Genomic DNA, 16943 nt, shown 5'->3' on the forward strand with positions numbered 1-16943 from the left:
TCAAGGTTGTAGTGTATTCTTATTTTCATAGTGGGTTGAGATGTAAATATGTGCATGTACCTTGTATGGTGAGGTGGTAGCTCTTTCGTGCTTTGCCCTCCACATTAGAGGCCAAACACGTGTACGTGCCACTGTCAGAGGGCTGTGACCGCGCAATCTGAAGCTTGCTGCCCCCCGAGAAGATGTGCATCTCCAGAGACTCTGAATTCTCTAAAGAAATAAAATTATACAAAATCAAATGACAATGACAAAGCTACTGCATCTAGTTATATTACAGACAAATAATCAGACGTACCTATGGGTCGTCCATTCTTTAACCAAGTGAGGCTGGGAGGAGGGATACCAGTAGCATCACAGGCAAAGGTGACTGGGTTACTGATGGTTTCCACCACACGCTCCACTACTGGGCCATCGATACTGGGAGGCACTGTAGAGAGAGAGAGACAGAGATTTCTCTTCAGTATAATAAGTGTTAAGCCTTGTTTCTAAATATGCATTTATGAATTATCTGAGCTCTGAATAAATCAATATCTAAAATAGACAATACCATAAATATTCAAATGGAAGTTCTTGTCCACCTGACCAGCAACATTGGTGGCCTTGCAGACATATTGTCCTGTATCAGACACCTGAAGAACAGAGAAGATATATATGGCAGATGTACAAAAAAACATAAAACAATATGTCCCATCATATAACCAATGTGAGTTTTTGCCTTGCAGGGAGACATGAGTCAGTTACTTAATTTTATTTGAGAAGTGTTAGCTACTATGGCTGAGGAGACAAAGATAAGACTGGAACATCTAAAAACTTTTAAATTTAAAAGAAAGAAGAAAAAAGATACTGCATTAATGACCATACTATTTGACTTGTGATCACTGAGAGATGGTGCTGAAAAATAAAAAATGATAGAAATGATATAAAACAAGGAGCAGATGACTTGGCATCTATTCATGTCTCACCTCTGAGGCTTTGATCTCAAGCATCCGCCCCTCTGCCAATATACGCAGGTTGGCTGATTCTGTCACCACCCTGCCGTTCTTGTACCAGGTGATGGTAGGAGGAGGTACAGCGTTAGACTCGCACTCCAGGGTTACTGATTTCCCTACAAGCACGTTCACCACCACAGGAGAGTCCCCACTGCTGTCCCGGATACTGGGAGGAACTAGAAGGCAGAGGAGAGGGACTTAATGTAAGTCTATGAAGTCAAACTGGAGGCCACAGCCAGGCACTCAGTGTACAATACACACAGTGTGGATGTAGACTGACCAAAAACTGAGAGATAGATGTGTTTGTAAGCCTCTCCTGCTGCATTCATGGCCACACAGCTGTACTTTCCTCCGTCTGATACTTTTGCTTTCAGAATCTGTAGAGTACGACCACCTGAATAGACACACAGATGCAGTAAATATCAACTGTACTACCTTGTAATATGACTTCACTTGTTTCCTTTTTCCACCTGCTAAATGTTCCATCTTTTAAATGCTGGTTGAAGTAGGTGTAGATTTTTTCAAGCTTGTAGTACCTGGCATGATGAGTGCATTGGTGTTGCCTTGAATGGGGCCCTTATCATTTAGCCAACTCAAGGTGGGAGGGGGGAAACCAGTGGCTTCACAAGAGAGAGACACAAAGTTGTTCACCACCACTGTCACATTCTCAGGACTCAGACCAATAATGGTGGGAGGCACTGAAAGGAAAAAAGAACATTATCTTAAAGTGTAGCAAAAAAGACTGAATACCTCATGAACTTATCAGGTTATCTACATGACAGAAGGACTATTTTATCTTTTATCGCATTTAACAAAATAATGCAATTCAGAATGTTACTCACCATGAACGTTGAGATTAAACGATTTTTCTGCACTCCCAGCCACATTGTCAGCCACACACACATAGCGCCCTGTGTCAGATACCTGAGCATTTGACACCTGAAAGAAATTAAGCAACACTTTAGCACCCATGCACTTAGATGTAATGTCCACAGTTAAGTTAGAAAGATAAATATATAAACCTGAATTTTAAGGTCATGCATATTGGGGAGGACCTAGTCTCAACAAAAATCTAAAATTGTAGGTTGTATTTATTGTATTTACTACAGGGTTTCTATTTCTGTGGTCACTCACTGCACAGGCTGTGAATGAATGAATGAACAAATGCATGAGTGCGTGACTTTATAAAGTCATGAGGTAAAAACTGAAAAAAATAATTCTACCTTACCTTAACATTACTGCTTCCTGATTCATTATAATTTCTATCCTTCAGAGTTACAGCTATTTCATTTGCAGGTACAAGTGTTAGTAGTTTGTGCATGATAATTAAATCCTGCTGATTTTATACAGATAGCTTATTGACTCCCTTCCCTTCGTGGTTGTTACCTGAAGTGTTCTCCCATTGGACAAGATTCTATGTGGACCATTAGAGCTGATTGGCTGGTTGTCCTTAAACCAGGTGATCTTGGGGGTTGGGTTTCCATCCACATGACAATCGAGTTGGGTAGTTTTGTTGATCAGGACTGTGACCTCATCAGGCAAGTCACTTTCTGTTCCTCGTATAGATGGAGGCACTGGTGCAGCACAGACATACACAATGAGAGACTGTTTCTTTTAAAAAGACTTTGACTGATACCAAAAAAAGTGTTTGTACTCACATAACACTCTAACATCATACTGAATGGAGTCTTCTCCTGCTTCGTTGACAGCCACACATGTGTATCTGCCTGTATCTTCAGCCTGGGCCCTGGGAATCTGTAACACTCGCCCACCTGAGAAGAAAAAAAAAGATTAGTATTAACACATTCTCTGTCGCTTTTATTTCAGTTTTTTTTGTCTATCTTACCTGGCAGGATCAGAACTTTGTCACTGGAAGTCAGCAGTTGTCCATCTTTGTACCAGGTAAGTGTAGGAGGAGGGACAGCGTTGGTCTCACAGTACAGAGAGATGGGATTGTTGAGGATCACATCCCGAACATCCCCTGCAAAGCCTGGGGGAGACGTGTTATCACCAACTCCACCAGGCCTGTTGAAATTAGGTGGTACTGGAAAGAAGGAAATGAAAAAGAGAAAAATATTGAAACCCTTCTTTTGAGCATTTTTTGAAATTTTATTTCATACTGTGATTGGACACACAGTCACATGTACAGTTCTGCATTTATCTCAAAGGATGTTCATTCACAAACTAGTCAATATTCACTTTTAGTATTACATTACAAAGCACAAACAAAAAGACTGGAACATGCTTTGAGTCCATGAAATACACAAATAGTCTCAGTTAACACATTTGCATCAGTCAACCCAGTTCACCTTGTATATTTACATCAAAGTCCTTCTCATCCTCTCCAGCTATATTAGTGGCTACGCAAGTGTAGCGCCCAGTGTCTGACACCTGAGCATGCTTGATCTGTACAATACGACCGTTGGCTGTGATGGACACGTGGCCGTCTGCTCGCAAGATCTGTGGAGGAAAAGAGGCATCAGAGGAGAGGATCAGAGTAACTTTTAAAGGTTAATATAATATGTAAACATGTACTTCTTTATGTCTCCAAAAGAAATGTAGATACAGGAGGCAGAATATCTACCTGTCCGTCCTTGTACCACTGCAGTGCTGGGGTAGGAAAAGCCTCAGCTGCACACTCCAGGGTCAGTGTGCTGTTGACCTTGATCTTGACCTCTTTGGGGGCCAGTCCTTCCCCAGGGATATCATTTTTATTGATCTGCGGAGGAACTGGAGTAGAAAAAAATTATTAACTAAATAAACATATTTAGGTTATTTATGGATTTTGTTTTTGAGCATTTACAGCATACAGGATGAATTATATTGGTGTTTTTAAAGACCATTATTTAAGAACATATAAAATAGGTAATGTAGTAATAAACTGTGCCTTCCTTCTCTGGTCAAAGAAGATACAGTGTGTTTCAAAGATATGGGACACCCCAACAGACAAATACTGTAAACAACTTAGAACCAAATCATCTTACCATAAACCTTGACCTCATAGTGCTTCAGTGTCTCTCCAGCCTCATTAGTGGCCACACAGGTATATCTCCCAGCATCCTCTTCTTTAGCATTAAGAATCTGCAGGGTTCGCCCACCTGTGAAAGCACGGATGATGAATGACAAAAGCCAGATAACACTATTGTATTGTATTCAGTTCATTTTGACTCTTTCATTAGGTATGTGTGATCTCAAACCTGGAAGCACTCGGACATTGGCGGCTAGACTCAAATGGAGTGCCATCTTTGAGCCAGGTGATGAGAGCAGGGGGGTAGGACTGGACTTCACAGACAAGAGAGGTGGGGCTGCTCAAAGTTACCGTCACCTCCTCTGCAGAACCATCAGGACCCGACCCAGCGATGGTGGGAGAAACTGGTAGGAAAAGGACAGGAATACAAATACAAACCAAATGGATTACAGTGACTGTAATCCATCTCAAATAGTTTGACTGATATACAAAACATTTCAAAATGGATTAAAGAGTAGCCTTTGTACCCAGGACGTTGAGGTTGAAATGCCGGCTGCGATCCCCTGCACTGTTAGACGCCAGGCAGCTGTACCTGCCAGTGTCTGCAACTTGGGCACCAGAAATTTGGAGGAAACGGCCGTGAGACAAGACTTGGTGGCGTCTGTCAGGCACCAGTGGCTGTCCATCCTTCAGCCATTTAATCTCTGGTACAGGGTTACCTAGGAAATTATCAAGGGAAGTTAACACACTGGCAAAATATAGTGATCATCATCACATGTAACAGACTTTTTCTAAACACACAAATGACTTCTAATTTTCAGAAATTTATCACAAATTTGTTTAAATCAGAGTTAGTGAGCACTTCTACTTTGCCGAGACAAACTGTTCACTATATATGCAGTGTATGGTCATTTACCTGACGCCTCACAGGTGAGAGTAATGTTGTGTTTTTCCTTGACTTTAGTGTCCACCACAGTCCCCTCATTCACAATACTCGGTGGAACTGTCAAATTAGAATAAAAATCAATTAAATGGTTCTCATGCTCTTTCACTGTTCACCACATCTCCTCAAGTTGGTGTTAAATGAAATGGAAGTACCTAAACATAAACAGCTTAATGATAGATAAATAATAATCAAGATTTTAATCTGTGCAGTGACTTTAATCTGAACATTTTCACTCAGTATGATACTAGACATTTACTATCTGTTTACCAAGGATGTCGATGTCAAAGTTCTTCCTTTCCTCTCCGGCACTGTTAGACACAATACAGGTGTACCTCCCAGCATCCTCTACTGCAGCATGCATTAGACGCAGGCTTCGACCTCCTACAAATTAAAAAGGCCAATAATTATCATCTATCTCCTGTCATAGTGGAATGTATTCAAAGCCTGTGTTAACAAAAACCTGCCGCTTCTTCACAGAAGGAAAACATCCCAATGAGATGTAAACAGCATTTGAAGCTTGTTGAAAATAAATCGTCCGTCTTTGAAAACCAGAATCAATTAACAGAAAGAATTTGGACTTTCAGGTTCACAGCTGTTAAAACATTTACAAAACAGTTTAATGAGATGTAAAACTAAATGTGTCTTTTTGTGGAAACTGCTTTAGTTTTTTTAAGTTAAACAGGGTTTGTGAGACTCTCCTGAGTAACAAACAATGACATGATGTGAATTCTGCAATAATCTTCCACACTGTCACCTCTGAAACAGCATGTTTTGATCAGACTTATGTGGTTGGCTCTTTCTGGACACTGGAATTTATTTGATTTGCAAACTATCTCCATTATCATAATCTCATGTACAAAATGTCCAGGAACAAATGTAACAACTTGGCAGAACATGATGCTTGTGTTTCTGCACAAGCAATTTGGGTGGTATGCTACAGTTCAGGGGCTGCGGGTTAATTTGGAAGCAGCCAATATATCTTGTTAAATGTTTAAAAACAATTATGAGCAATTGCCCCCGTTTGTCTTCTTTCACAGATCTCTCTGTTGAGTTTGGCCCCAGTTGCAATGATCCCATTACATCCTATTACTGGTGATGTATTGCAACTGCTTGGCCTTTGAAACCTTGCAGGGGAGCAAAACAGTTTAAGTTAATCCTTTTAAAATTTAGACTATCAATCATATCCTTGGTGGTTCTGCTTTCCCTGAGTGTGTTGCTTCATGAAATGTACAAAGGAAACAAATTTGAAAATGTTTTTTTTTTTTTAAGTTTTAAAAGAACAATTCCATAATATCAGACAATGCCCACAAAGTCCAACGGGAACTCACCTGAGAGGATGCGCACTGAGCTGCTAGCTTTGATTGGCCGGCCATCTTTTAGCCAGGAAATGGAAGGAAGAGGGATACCAGACGCCTCGCAGTTCAGAGCAACTGGGTTCTTCACGACAACACTCACATTTTCTGGGAACTGTACCTGACCAATTATACTTGGTGGTACTGAACAAGAGGAATGAGGGAAAGGGAAAAAAGGAAAATTTAAGACCTCAAGCTGAACTGTAACTCTCTAAATTGGAGACTGATGAGTAAAATAAAAAAAAAAATGAACTGACTTAGAAATCACTTGATCATTCATACCATGTACACTGATGTCATACTTGCTGTCAGCCTGCCCTGCCACATTAACAGCAATGCAAGTGTAGCGCCCCGTGTCTGACACCTTAGCATCTTTAATCTGCAACAGCCTTCCTTCGTTCAGGACCTTTGCACCATGCTGGCCTGTGATTGGTCGTCCATCTTTCAGCCATGTTATCGCTGGTCGTGGAACACCCTCCGCAGCACACTGTAGGGTCACGTCTCCTCCTTTTGTCACAGTAAGATCATCATTGTCGCCCTCATTGCGTCTGATGGAAGGGCGGACTGAAGTGAGAAAAGCAGGTGAGTTGGTGCACATGCTCCCTCAACAGATGTATATATTCAGTATACTGTATATTATTGATAGTAACACATTATTTCAGACTGTGTAACTTTTTAACCGTGTTCTGCACAGATGTACACCTTTCTGTCAAACTGTCAGTCATAATGTAAATGGATCTGGGATCTTTAAACATGAATTTGTAAACTAGTAAAGGTAGAGTAAAGTAAAGGTAGGGATGCCTGTGGTGTCTTGCCCTCTTTTTGTGTCTTTTTGTGGACTGTTGCTGCTTTTTCTTCTCTTCATCTGTATAGGAGAGGATCCCCCTCGTCTATTTAAAGCAACTTTTAGTAACTACACCACGCGGTAACTGTTTTTCTCTAGTAATAATACTGAAAATAGCAGCTGAAACTACTTTGATAAACAGAAGTCATAGATCTGGTGGCCTAAACATACCATAAACCTGAAGACCGTACTCCTTAGAAGTGGTGCCGGCTGCACTGGAGGCTGTGCAGGTGTAGGAGGCTGCATCTGTCCTTTCAGCACTGGAAATCTGCAGCTGGCGACCTCCTGACAAAACTCTAAGCCGCTGGTCTGACTTAAGCTCAGAACCTGGGACAAATACATTCAGGAAACACAGATTAGGTGTGGAGTTAATCACCCACATGTCACCCACACAGTATTTAGTGTATTGTACAATGTCCATATAACATATTTATTTTGTACTTGTCACTTTATCTCTCTCGGTTTCATACAAACACACACACACTTACCATCCTTCTTCCAGGTAAGGCTTGGAGGTGGTATGCCACTGGACTCACACACCAGAGTGATGAGACTCCCTTCAACCACTGTCAGAGGAGACACCTCCTCTGAGCCGCGGATGCTGGGAGAAACTGTAATGACAGCGGGACACCAAAGGGAGGCGCACACATCTCAGTCTTGCATAGTGTTGAATTTTCACCTGCAGAAGCTTAAACTGCAAAACATTACTTTCACATCACTGAAAATCACCTCAAAATAAGAAGTGAATAGTTCAGGTAACTATGGCAACAAACCAGTGTATCTTTGTTGAGCATACAATTTAAAAAAGAACACAGTTAAATATTTTAAAAACTCACCCCAAACATTGAGGTTATAGTTCTTCTCTGTTTTGCCAGCAACATTGGTGGCTTCACAGGTGTACCTGCCTGAATCCTGCACCTGGGCACTATCAACCTAACAAATAGATTCATTGACCATTCATGACATTTGTTAACAAATAGGATATTTATAGTATTAAAACATTATCACCTCTTCAAAGATTCAGTTTACTGTTTAATTGTCTAATAATCTCTAACTCTGGCTATACCTTGAGCAAACTCCCATCTGCTGAAACAGTCAGACCAGGCTTTCTGAACAGTGGGCGGCCATCTTTGCGCCAGGTAAGTGTAGGTGGAGGGATTGCATCGCTCTGACAGCGCAGCTCCACTGGACGTCCGAGCATCACAGTGGCATTCACCTCCTCACCTTTGATGTTTGGTGGCACTGCAGCAGACATTAAGACAAGTTACTGACAATGTTTTCAGATTATATCATCAAACATTAATTGATGTACACTTTCATACTTTATTTAGATGTTTTTTTAAAAATATTAATTGACTTTGAAAGTTGGCTTATTAAGCCACTCTAAAGGTTGTTAGCTCTTCGTGTTACCTCAGTGAAAAGTGAAAAGAATAATTGCTTCCTGAGATGCACAGGCTCTGTTAAGTTAGGCATCTGGTGCTCTTTAAGTACTAATTCCATCTTGGGCTATGACAGCACCATTAAACCCGTTCAGCATTTGTTTGTGGTATTAACAATCAGAGTAGCTTCATTTCCAAGAAGTTCATGAAATCTAATCTCTATGGAAATTGCTAACATGCATTGAGATGTATAATGACTCAGGAGCAAGGAAATTCCCATAAGAATTTTTCTGTTCCCCTGTGACTAAGTATTGTCACAGCCAAAGACGAGTGTTACTGGTTAACTAGATTTCCCACAATCTTAATGAGTGGCGGATATGATTTGCTTTTGGCAGTGAACTTTTCTGGAACCAAAACACACATCTCTGAACCACAGAGAAGCAACAACAACTCAGATGTTTGGAGGTCTTCACCCTGAGTAGAATAATGTCTGGACCCCTTAAATTCATCATCAGTTTCAAGGGGCAATGTTGTTCACGTAAGCTTGTGTTCATCAGCATTTCATGAGACATTCACCCTTTTTTTGGAGAATCAGGCCTGGTCTGCTCTAGAAAATAACTGCAGGCCAATTTCCTCTGCATCATGGTTATTGGACAGACAGAGCACAAGTCATCAGGGAAAGACAGAAACAGGCTCTCAGCTCAGTATTTGGCCAGACACAGGAAGCTGCTGAAGAATGGTAGCAATTACCACAACAAATCCGCCTTTATTTCTCTGCACAAGCTCTTTTTGATCTTTCTGAGGAAATGCACGTCATGTAGATGTTTGTATTCTGTGTTGCTGTGTTCAAACAGACATGCAGGGACAGAGACGCACATGAGCACAGACTTTACGATTCTCTATATGTAAACTACTTGTCTCCTGTTACCTCAGTGACATTAGCTTTGATTAGACTTGTATAGCAACTGTTTTGCCATCAAGCTCAGCTCTCTGCAGGAAACTGACAAGGTTTGTTGAAATGCTAAACTCAGTCAAATCATACTTCCCCTACAAGCACATGTTTCGCTCAAGGCCTGTTTCAAATATGCTTTTCAGTCTTTTAATGTTTCGTGCTGGATCTGGTGCTCTGTTGAAAGACGTGCTACAGTCGGCCATAACCATTAGTTAGTAAAACAAGAAGTGGAACAAGGAAAATACATTAAAGGGAAATATTTTTGTCCTAAGGAGAGGAATCAGTGCCTGCCAAGAACTTGTAAATTGAGATATTTTACTACTAATTTAATACCAAAACACAGGCTCATTTCAAATCGTTCAAATTTTAAAAAACACTTTTTCTCATAATGCAGCACAGCAGTTTTTAAAGTGTGGGTCATTTTTCTGATAGAAGTTATGTCATTGTTGGCTTAAAAAATGTCTGCATCTGTGATCCAAAAGTAAACAAAAAGGGAAAACCCACCACTGAAAGTCAAAACAGTCGATTGAAACCTGCTGTTACACATCTTTTAAATACTCACAGAAACACTAGACAAAAACTAAGCCTATGTTACTGTTTTCTGAAGTTTTTAAAAGTTTATTTATGTGAATAATGCTTCTAAAACCTGTTAAAATACTAATGATTTTTCCTTGAGTGCGCTATGGAAGTGGCTCAGTTCTGTTAGAAATCCACAGACCATTTTTACAACTTCTTAAAAGTATGTACTTGAATGTACGCATATGCTGCACACATGCAGTTACTGACAAACTGTGATTTACTCACCATAAACACGCAGGTCGTACTCTCTGTTTTGTTCTCCTCCAGCATTAACAGCCACACATGTGTATCTGCCTGTATCACTGACCTGTGCACTGCTCAGAGACAGCACTCTGCCACTGGACAACACCTGAGGGGGAAACAGAAACAGTTCAGAGACCAGATCACAGTACACACTTAAATACATACAAAGAGTGCCACTAAAAATTACCTCTCTGACAAATGTTCCACACAACTGTAGGCATGTAATATATATGTATAATTTATCTTTCTTATCACAGTTTGAGGAGACATTAAGTGACTTGCCTTAAAACAAACCCATATATAATGGCAATGATACAAGTTTACAGTATTGTACAGCTCTGATCTTGCTTTTGGGTTTAAGCCTTAATTAAAACAAGTTGATTCATTAATTTAGCTCATTTATGGGCACCTGTATGCCATGTGATACGCTTGCCACGGGGCTGCCATCTTTGAGCCATGTGAGGCTGGGCAGAGGAACACCAGTGGCCTCACACTCCAGCCTGGCAGCTTCATTCACCACCACTGTTACTGTACCTCCTCGGCTGGAGATGACCGGAGGCACTGTAAAGCATAAGAAATTCTTCTTAGTCATCTTGTAATTATAGGGAAGTGTGACTGGGATGTCTGCTAATTATACCAGATAAGCACAAACTTTTATTTTAAGTATAAAATGACCAAAAAAGTCACCCACCAAACACCTGCAGGCTATGGAATATCTCTGCAACTCCAGCAAGGTTGACTGCTACACATCTGTACATCCCAGCATCAGACAGCTGAGCCCGTTCAATCTCCAGCACCTGGCCACGTTTCAGCATAGTCACCCCAGCTGCACTTGTCAGAGGTCGGCCATCTTTGTACCAAGTAATAGCTGAAGCACAATGGTGATTACAAGTGCTTTATATAACAAAAAAAAAAAAAGCATGAACATGACATGACAAGACATAAGAAAGGAAAATACATTAAAATTCAAACATTATGAGATGATATCAAAATGAAGATAAGAATAAAATATAATAAAAAGTAACAGTGTCTGCCTTGATATAAAACAGTTTAAGGAGAGTTGAAGCAGATCATTGGATTTGTGGACATTTGTTCCAGAAAGGAAGGTTTGTTTGTTTTAATACTCAGAAAAGTAAACAAACCATTTCCTGGTGACCTATAGGTGGTTATAACACAGAAGTAGAGGACAGAGAGATATACCTTGACCAATTTTACCTTTCAGTGGTTTATAAACAGGTAACCAAATTTACTCTTTAACTATTTCGTGGTTGTGAAATTTGTGAGCACAAGGTAATGATATGTAGTAAGTATGTAGTTGACAAACAAGACCTCTAACTTTTTGCTTAGGATAATGGAACTTAAAGCAGATTTCTGATTAAATACTTTCACATGTAACATGGTTTGCTAGAATGCAATGCCTGCTGTAAAAATGCAGAACTATCCCAAGAAAAGAACATTTGTTTATACTGGAATGTGACTGCTTATCTCAAATGAACTTCCACACTGTACAGCACGTCCAACTGGAAGAAAGGCATCAGGTAGAAAGTGAAGTTTTGCCTGCAGGCAGTCATCTGTGATCAATTTTCTGCTGTTACATTAATGGTTAAAGATAAGGAAAGTAGCAGTATAGCCAATTCCAACTCAGCGGTCAGGGGAAACTACGCCCTGCAGCCTGTGAGTGAGCACAGCAGGACAGAAGAGGACGTTTGTGAGCTTACCAGGTAATGGGTTGCCTGTGGCCTTGCACTCAAGCTCAGTGGGAAAGCCAGACAGGATAGTCTGGTTGATGATCTCTCCAGAGTAGGGGATACTGGGAGGCTCTAAGGGACACACACACACACACACACACACACACACACACACACACACACAGAGTATTACACACAAGTACAACAATTCATTAGATGTTATTCTCATGTCTCCACCTAGTCCCTTGACACAGAGCGAAGAGAGAAGGAAGATGTATGACAGAAACCAGGAGATGAGTGAGACACATGCGAGAGTGCTGTGTTTATCTTTTAGTTACCATGGACACTGAGCCGAATGTGCTGTTGAGCTTCACCAGCTGCATTAGTGGCCAGGCAGGTGTATCTCCCAGAATCCTCTAGTCTTGCATCTGTGACCTTCAGTGCTCTGCCTGCAGACTCCAGCTGTGACAGATACAAGCACACACACAGGACACAGAGAATTCAGACTGGTAATTTCTTTTGTATTTTTCATACAAGTTAGTTAAAGTGTGAGTATAAAAGTGTACAGTACATGTCAGTATTTGTGAATCTGGGAGAAAATTCTTTTTTGCTTTTTCTCAAAGTTACAGGCGCCACAGCAAATATTTTTCTTATTCTGTGTCTTTGAACATAATTACATAAAATAACATAATAAATGCAACCATTCCTGTTTTTTAATTCATAACTCAGTGAATGTTGGATATTCTGACTTCAGTTTTTGGTGCATGTCAGAGGTTTGGTTCACCTGCATACTCCAGGTCTGTATCATATAAAAAATGAATATTCAGTCAATTAATCAACCTTAAGGTGCTCCTGTGTTGTGTCGACAGGCCGGCCATCTTTGAGCCAGGTAACGCTTGGAGGAGGGATGCCACTGGAGATGCACTCCAGACTGATCGGCTTGTGGAGAACCACTGAACGTTCAGCAGGCCCAGTGGTGCGGATGGATGGAGGAACTGAAAAGGAGCAGAGGGTAAAAAATAGGGTAGACTTACTTCAATAAAATCACTTGACAGCAGCTGATTAGGAAGATGGAAATTACAAAAAGGCAGAGGGAGGTATTTACCCAAAGTGGGAGTGTCCCTGTGGTTTGCATTTAAAGCATAAATTACATTTGTTACAATAAGAATAAGATGATTCTTCATTTGTTGCAAAAAACAATTCATTTTAATGCAAAGCATATGATAAAGTGTTTAAATGTTTTACCATGGACAACCACATTGAAGTCCCTCTCATGGTCTCCTGCTTCATTAGTGGCCACACACTGAAAACGAGCTGTGTCGGACACCTGAGCACGAGACACGATCAGCCGCCGACCACTGGCTACCACTCGCAACCCTTCACCCTGTCTGACTGGTTTTCCGTCCTTAAACCACCTGGAAAATTATAGCTTTTATGATGAATATGTCTGTGTGTGCATGTATATCTGTTTATGCACATGAATGAGATGTAGATCTTACGTGATGACAGGTACAGGTGTTCCAGTGGCCTCACACTCCAGCTCCAAAGGGCTGTTGAGTATCACTGTGCTGTCGGTCACATCATCAGCTCCGTCAATGAAAGGAGGAACTGAGAGAGAATATTTCAATACATTAGATTCTGTAAAACCACAATAAATGCATGTATAATTTTTAAATTAATCCAATTTCATCATATTTAAGACAGGAAATGAACCCAGGACTATTTTCCAATATTAATACGTCACAGATTTGAAACTGTCAGTCCATTACTTTCCTTTCTTTTTTACATTCTTCCTCTATTTTTCTGGATAAAATAACAGCAATGTTAGGAAAAATTATATGTTAAAATCCTGTGGGTATTGCCTCTTATAGAATATTCTGGTATTTGTGAAGTGTACATGTGAGTGTATCAGTCAAACATGCAAAGCCATAGTGCAAAGTGGCAGGTGTCAGTTTCCCATGTGGAATGCACACATGGTGTGGATAACACAAGCATCAGCAGAAAGCCACAGTAACAGCTCCAGTTTCCCATGAGTTGTCGTGGCCGAGTGGTTAAGGCGATGGACTAGAAATCCATTGGGGTCTCCCCGCGCAGGTTCGAATCCTGCCGACAACGCTGTAATGTTTTCTCAGCTGTCACTAGTTGTTAACAGAATAAACGACACATGACAGGCTGAAGTTGTTGGTAATTAATTAAGTAATTAAATTTACTGAAACAGTAGAGAAGGTAATACAGCTAGCGCAGTTACACATGCATTGTGCAACTCAAAGCAAACTGTTTCACACCCAGGAGAAAGCCTGGTGAAAGAATTAGAAGTAGAAACACATGAGCGCAAATCACTTTTCACTAGCATAGGTTAACTTAACATGTCCCACTGGGAGCCATATTCACACTGCTTGTCAAGATAGTTTCTGGTTTATGTTTTAAAATATGATAACTTGGACCTAGATACATCCTGAAAAAATGTCCTGACTCTTAGCAGCTATAAAACACTTGTACCTGGGTGGCCACTTAAAGTAAGAACCTTCTGTCTGATGTGTTTTACCTGGCATAGGCTAAATCATTTCTTTTGAACTGTGTTCATGAAAAGTGGTGATTAACTGAATGCTGAACACATTCTTTATTTTCATCAATGAAATAAGTTTGAGTGAAAAACCAACTAGAATGGAGATCCACTAAAGAAATTGGTGTGGAAAGATTGATGTGTGGTAAGGGCAAGGATTTTGAGTGATTGTATTACAACATCATGCATGAACACATGCAAGCCAGCCTCCTAGAAAAATAAGTTTTACAGAACTTTAAAAAGCAGTTTTGGAAGAACAAAGATGACCCACTTGTTGGTGACAGTGTAACAATAAAAACAATGAGGCACCAAATCAGAGTTATTTTTTTGTGTTTTTTTTTTTTTTTTACCTAAAACTCTAACGTCGTATTTGACCTCCTTCTCCCCAGCAATGCTTGTAGCCACGCAGACGTAGCGTCCTGAATCTGAGACAGTGGCTGAGAGGATTTCTATTTTTTTCCCCTGCTCGAGCACACGGACACTTTCACCATCATGCACAGGAACTCCATCCTTCAGCCACGTCAGGGAGGGGGGAGGGTGTCCCCCTGCCTCACACTCCAGGATCAGAGCTTTACTCAGGGTTACTTTCCTCTCAGTTGGCCCATCATCACCCCCTGCAATAGTGGGAGGCACTGGGGGGGAACAAAAAAGGAAAAGAACAAAAGGGGAGTTTAAGCTTAGAGGTCTTTTCTGCTTGACTTATATCTTACTTGCATCTCTTGCTTTCATCAACCAACATGTTAAACTGCTTTATACTTCAAATCCTCCACTCTGAATCCATTTTTGTGCTCTTAAAGGTTCAAGGATGTTTTTGTTGAATTGTTTGCCAACAATCCACAGCTGTGAGAAATTATTCTTGACTGCTACAGACGTCTTTATGCTTTGTGAGTGAAACAAAATGCCTTAAAGCTCTGATTAATACAATAATCGGCCTCAGAGCTCAACAATAGACAATAGACATCAAAGGGGTTGCACACACAGACACAATAGGAGCTGAGGCTCACAGAGTTCCTCTGTACCTACAATTTGAAAATCTGATTTCATGTAAAAGCCTCTGTTTCAAGCTGACATGCAGTACACTGAAAAAGAAAATGTGAATAAAAATCAGGTGTTGGTTCTTACAGTAAACGTCCAGCTCATAGGCCTTCTCAGTGCTCCCAGCCACACTGGTCACCTTGCAGGTGTACAGACCAGCATCTGACGCCTGTGCACGAGGAATCTTCAGGTAGTGGCCTCGCTCTACGTACTGAGCTTGCCGGTTGGACAGGATGGCCTCTCCGTTTCGGTACCAGGTGATGGTGGGGAGCGGCACCCCCCGTGCTTCGCACTCCAGTGTTACCACTGTATCCAGTAGGGCTGTGACCTCTGTGGTTAAGTTACCTCCTTTGATGGAAGGGGGCACTGGAACAACAGTACACAAGCAAAAAAATCTTGTGGCTGCTGTATTTGATCATGTGAGGTATGTGAACATAGTTATAAAGATTTACACTTCAAAGAGCAGGCTTTGCATGCATTGGCTGACTGCTTAGGGTTTGCCAAAATACGCACTCACCATAGACACTGAGGTTGAAGTCCTTGGACTGTTTTCCAGCTGTATTCATTACACTACATTGGTAGCGGGCCTGGTCCCCAAGACGAGCACTTTTTATCCTCAAAACCTGACCTCTGTTGGTGACCTCCAGATTGGGATCACCAAGGAACACCAGCCTGTCAAGATGTAGGAAGGGGAAGGAAGGACAGGGATGGTTGAGGGAGGAATGTTTAATTCGGCCTTTTCAACTTGTTTTACTCATTTTAGAAGGCTCTTACTTCCTGTCCTTGTACCACTGGATTGTGGGAAAGGGCACTCCTTGCACCTTGCACTCAAGACTGATCTCCTGCTTGAGAATGGCTGAAACATCACGAGGAGAGCCTGACCCCACAATGGTTGGTGGGACTGTGGCACAAAGGGAGAAAATCATTCTTTACTACTACTTTCATATTTGTTCTAACTATTTTTCTGATCCTAATAATAATGAGAAAACCTAACAAATTAAATTAGTACATCTTTCATATATCAAATAGTTTCAAGTCTGTTTTCCTTTAAAGTGGTATTAATTCAAGGTTCAGTGTGTCCACAAGTCCGCACAGAGTTCCTCCTCTGTGATTCTTGGAGTAGCCATAGACCACTGCTCACCCAGTACATCCAGGAAGAAGTCCTTTTCTGTGCTGCCAGCGATATTGATGGCTTTACAGCTATAGCTGCCTGCATCTTCTGTGGCTGCCTTCAGTAGTCTCAGGGTTTTCCCCATGTCAAGAATCTGGATGCTGTTACTAGAAACTACCTGTCAATCAACATAAATAAACAAAATTAAGCACAAAAGCAAAAATAACGACATAAGTTACAGTTTAGGAAATAACAAGAGACAGCAAATTATGGGGGGAAGATAGAAGCTGGAGC

At 41.0% G+C, this 16943-nt stretch overlaps 1 protein-coding gene and 1 non-coding gene across 2 annotated transcripts in view; one reads left to right on the forward strand and one right to left on the reverse strand.

The window, feature by feature from the left end:
• Positions 1-16943, reverse strand: part of hmcn1 (hemicentin 1) — an 80522-nt gene that overhangs the window by 19014 nt on the left and 44565 nt on the right. Inside the window, 37 exon segments of the mRNA XM_051077051.1 lie at positions 61-210; positions 296-427; positions 548-629; positions 963-1165; positions 1270-1383; positions 1526-1687; positions 1832-1928; positions 2376-2563; positions 2648-2761; positions 2836-3033; positions 3299-3449; positions 3574-3719; positions 3974-4087; positions 4187-4205; positions 4207-4361; positions 4485-4676; positions 4874-4960; positions 5171-5284; positions 6232-6399; positions 6538-6819; positions 7271-7426; positions 7588-7710; positions 7936-8032; positions 8166-8341; positions 10235-10358; positions 10662-10813; positions 10944-11120; positions 11971-12072; positions 12279-12402; positions 12781-12935; positions 13186-13355; positions 13440-13548; positions 14854-15135; positions 15626-15904; positions 16056-16210; positions 16313-16439; positions 16680-16823. Of these exon segments, the coding sequence (XP_050933008.1) occupies positions 61-210; positions 296-427; positions 548-629; positions 963-1165; positions 1270-1383; positions 1526-1687; positions 1832-1928; positions 2376-2563; positions 2648-2761; positions 2836-3033; positions 3299-3449; positions 3574-3719; positions 3974-4087; positions 4187-4205; positions 4207-4361; positions 4485-4676; positions 4874-4960; positions 5171-5284; positions 6232-6399; positions 6538-6819; positions 7271-7426; positions 7588-7710; positions 7936-8032; positions 8166-8341; positions 10235-10358; positions 10662-10813; positions 10944-11120; positions 11971-12072; positions 12279-12402; positions 12781-12935; positions 13186-13355; positions 13440-13548; positions 14854-15135; positions 15626-15904; positions 16056-16210; positions 16313-16439; positions 16680-16823 (5520 nt within the window).
• trnas-aga (transfer RNA serine (anticodon AGA)) lies at positions 13974-14055 on the forward strand. The gene has a single exon. It is a non-coding gene; the product is annotated as a tRNA-Ser (tRNA).

Source organism: Lates calcarifer, linkage group LG17, assembly GCF_001640805.2.
Source record: "Lates calcarifer isolate ASB-BC8 linkage group LG17, TLL_Latcal_v3, whole genome shotgun sequence".
In the NCBI taxonomy this organism is placed as follows: domain Eukaryota; kingdom Metazoa; phylum Chordata; class Actinopteri; family Centropomidae; genus Lates; species Lates calcarifer.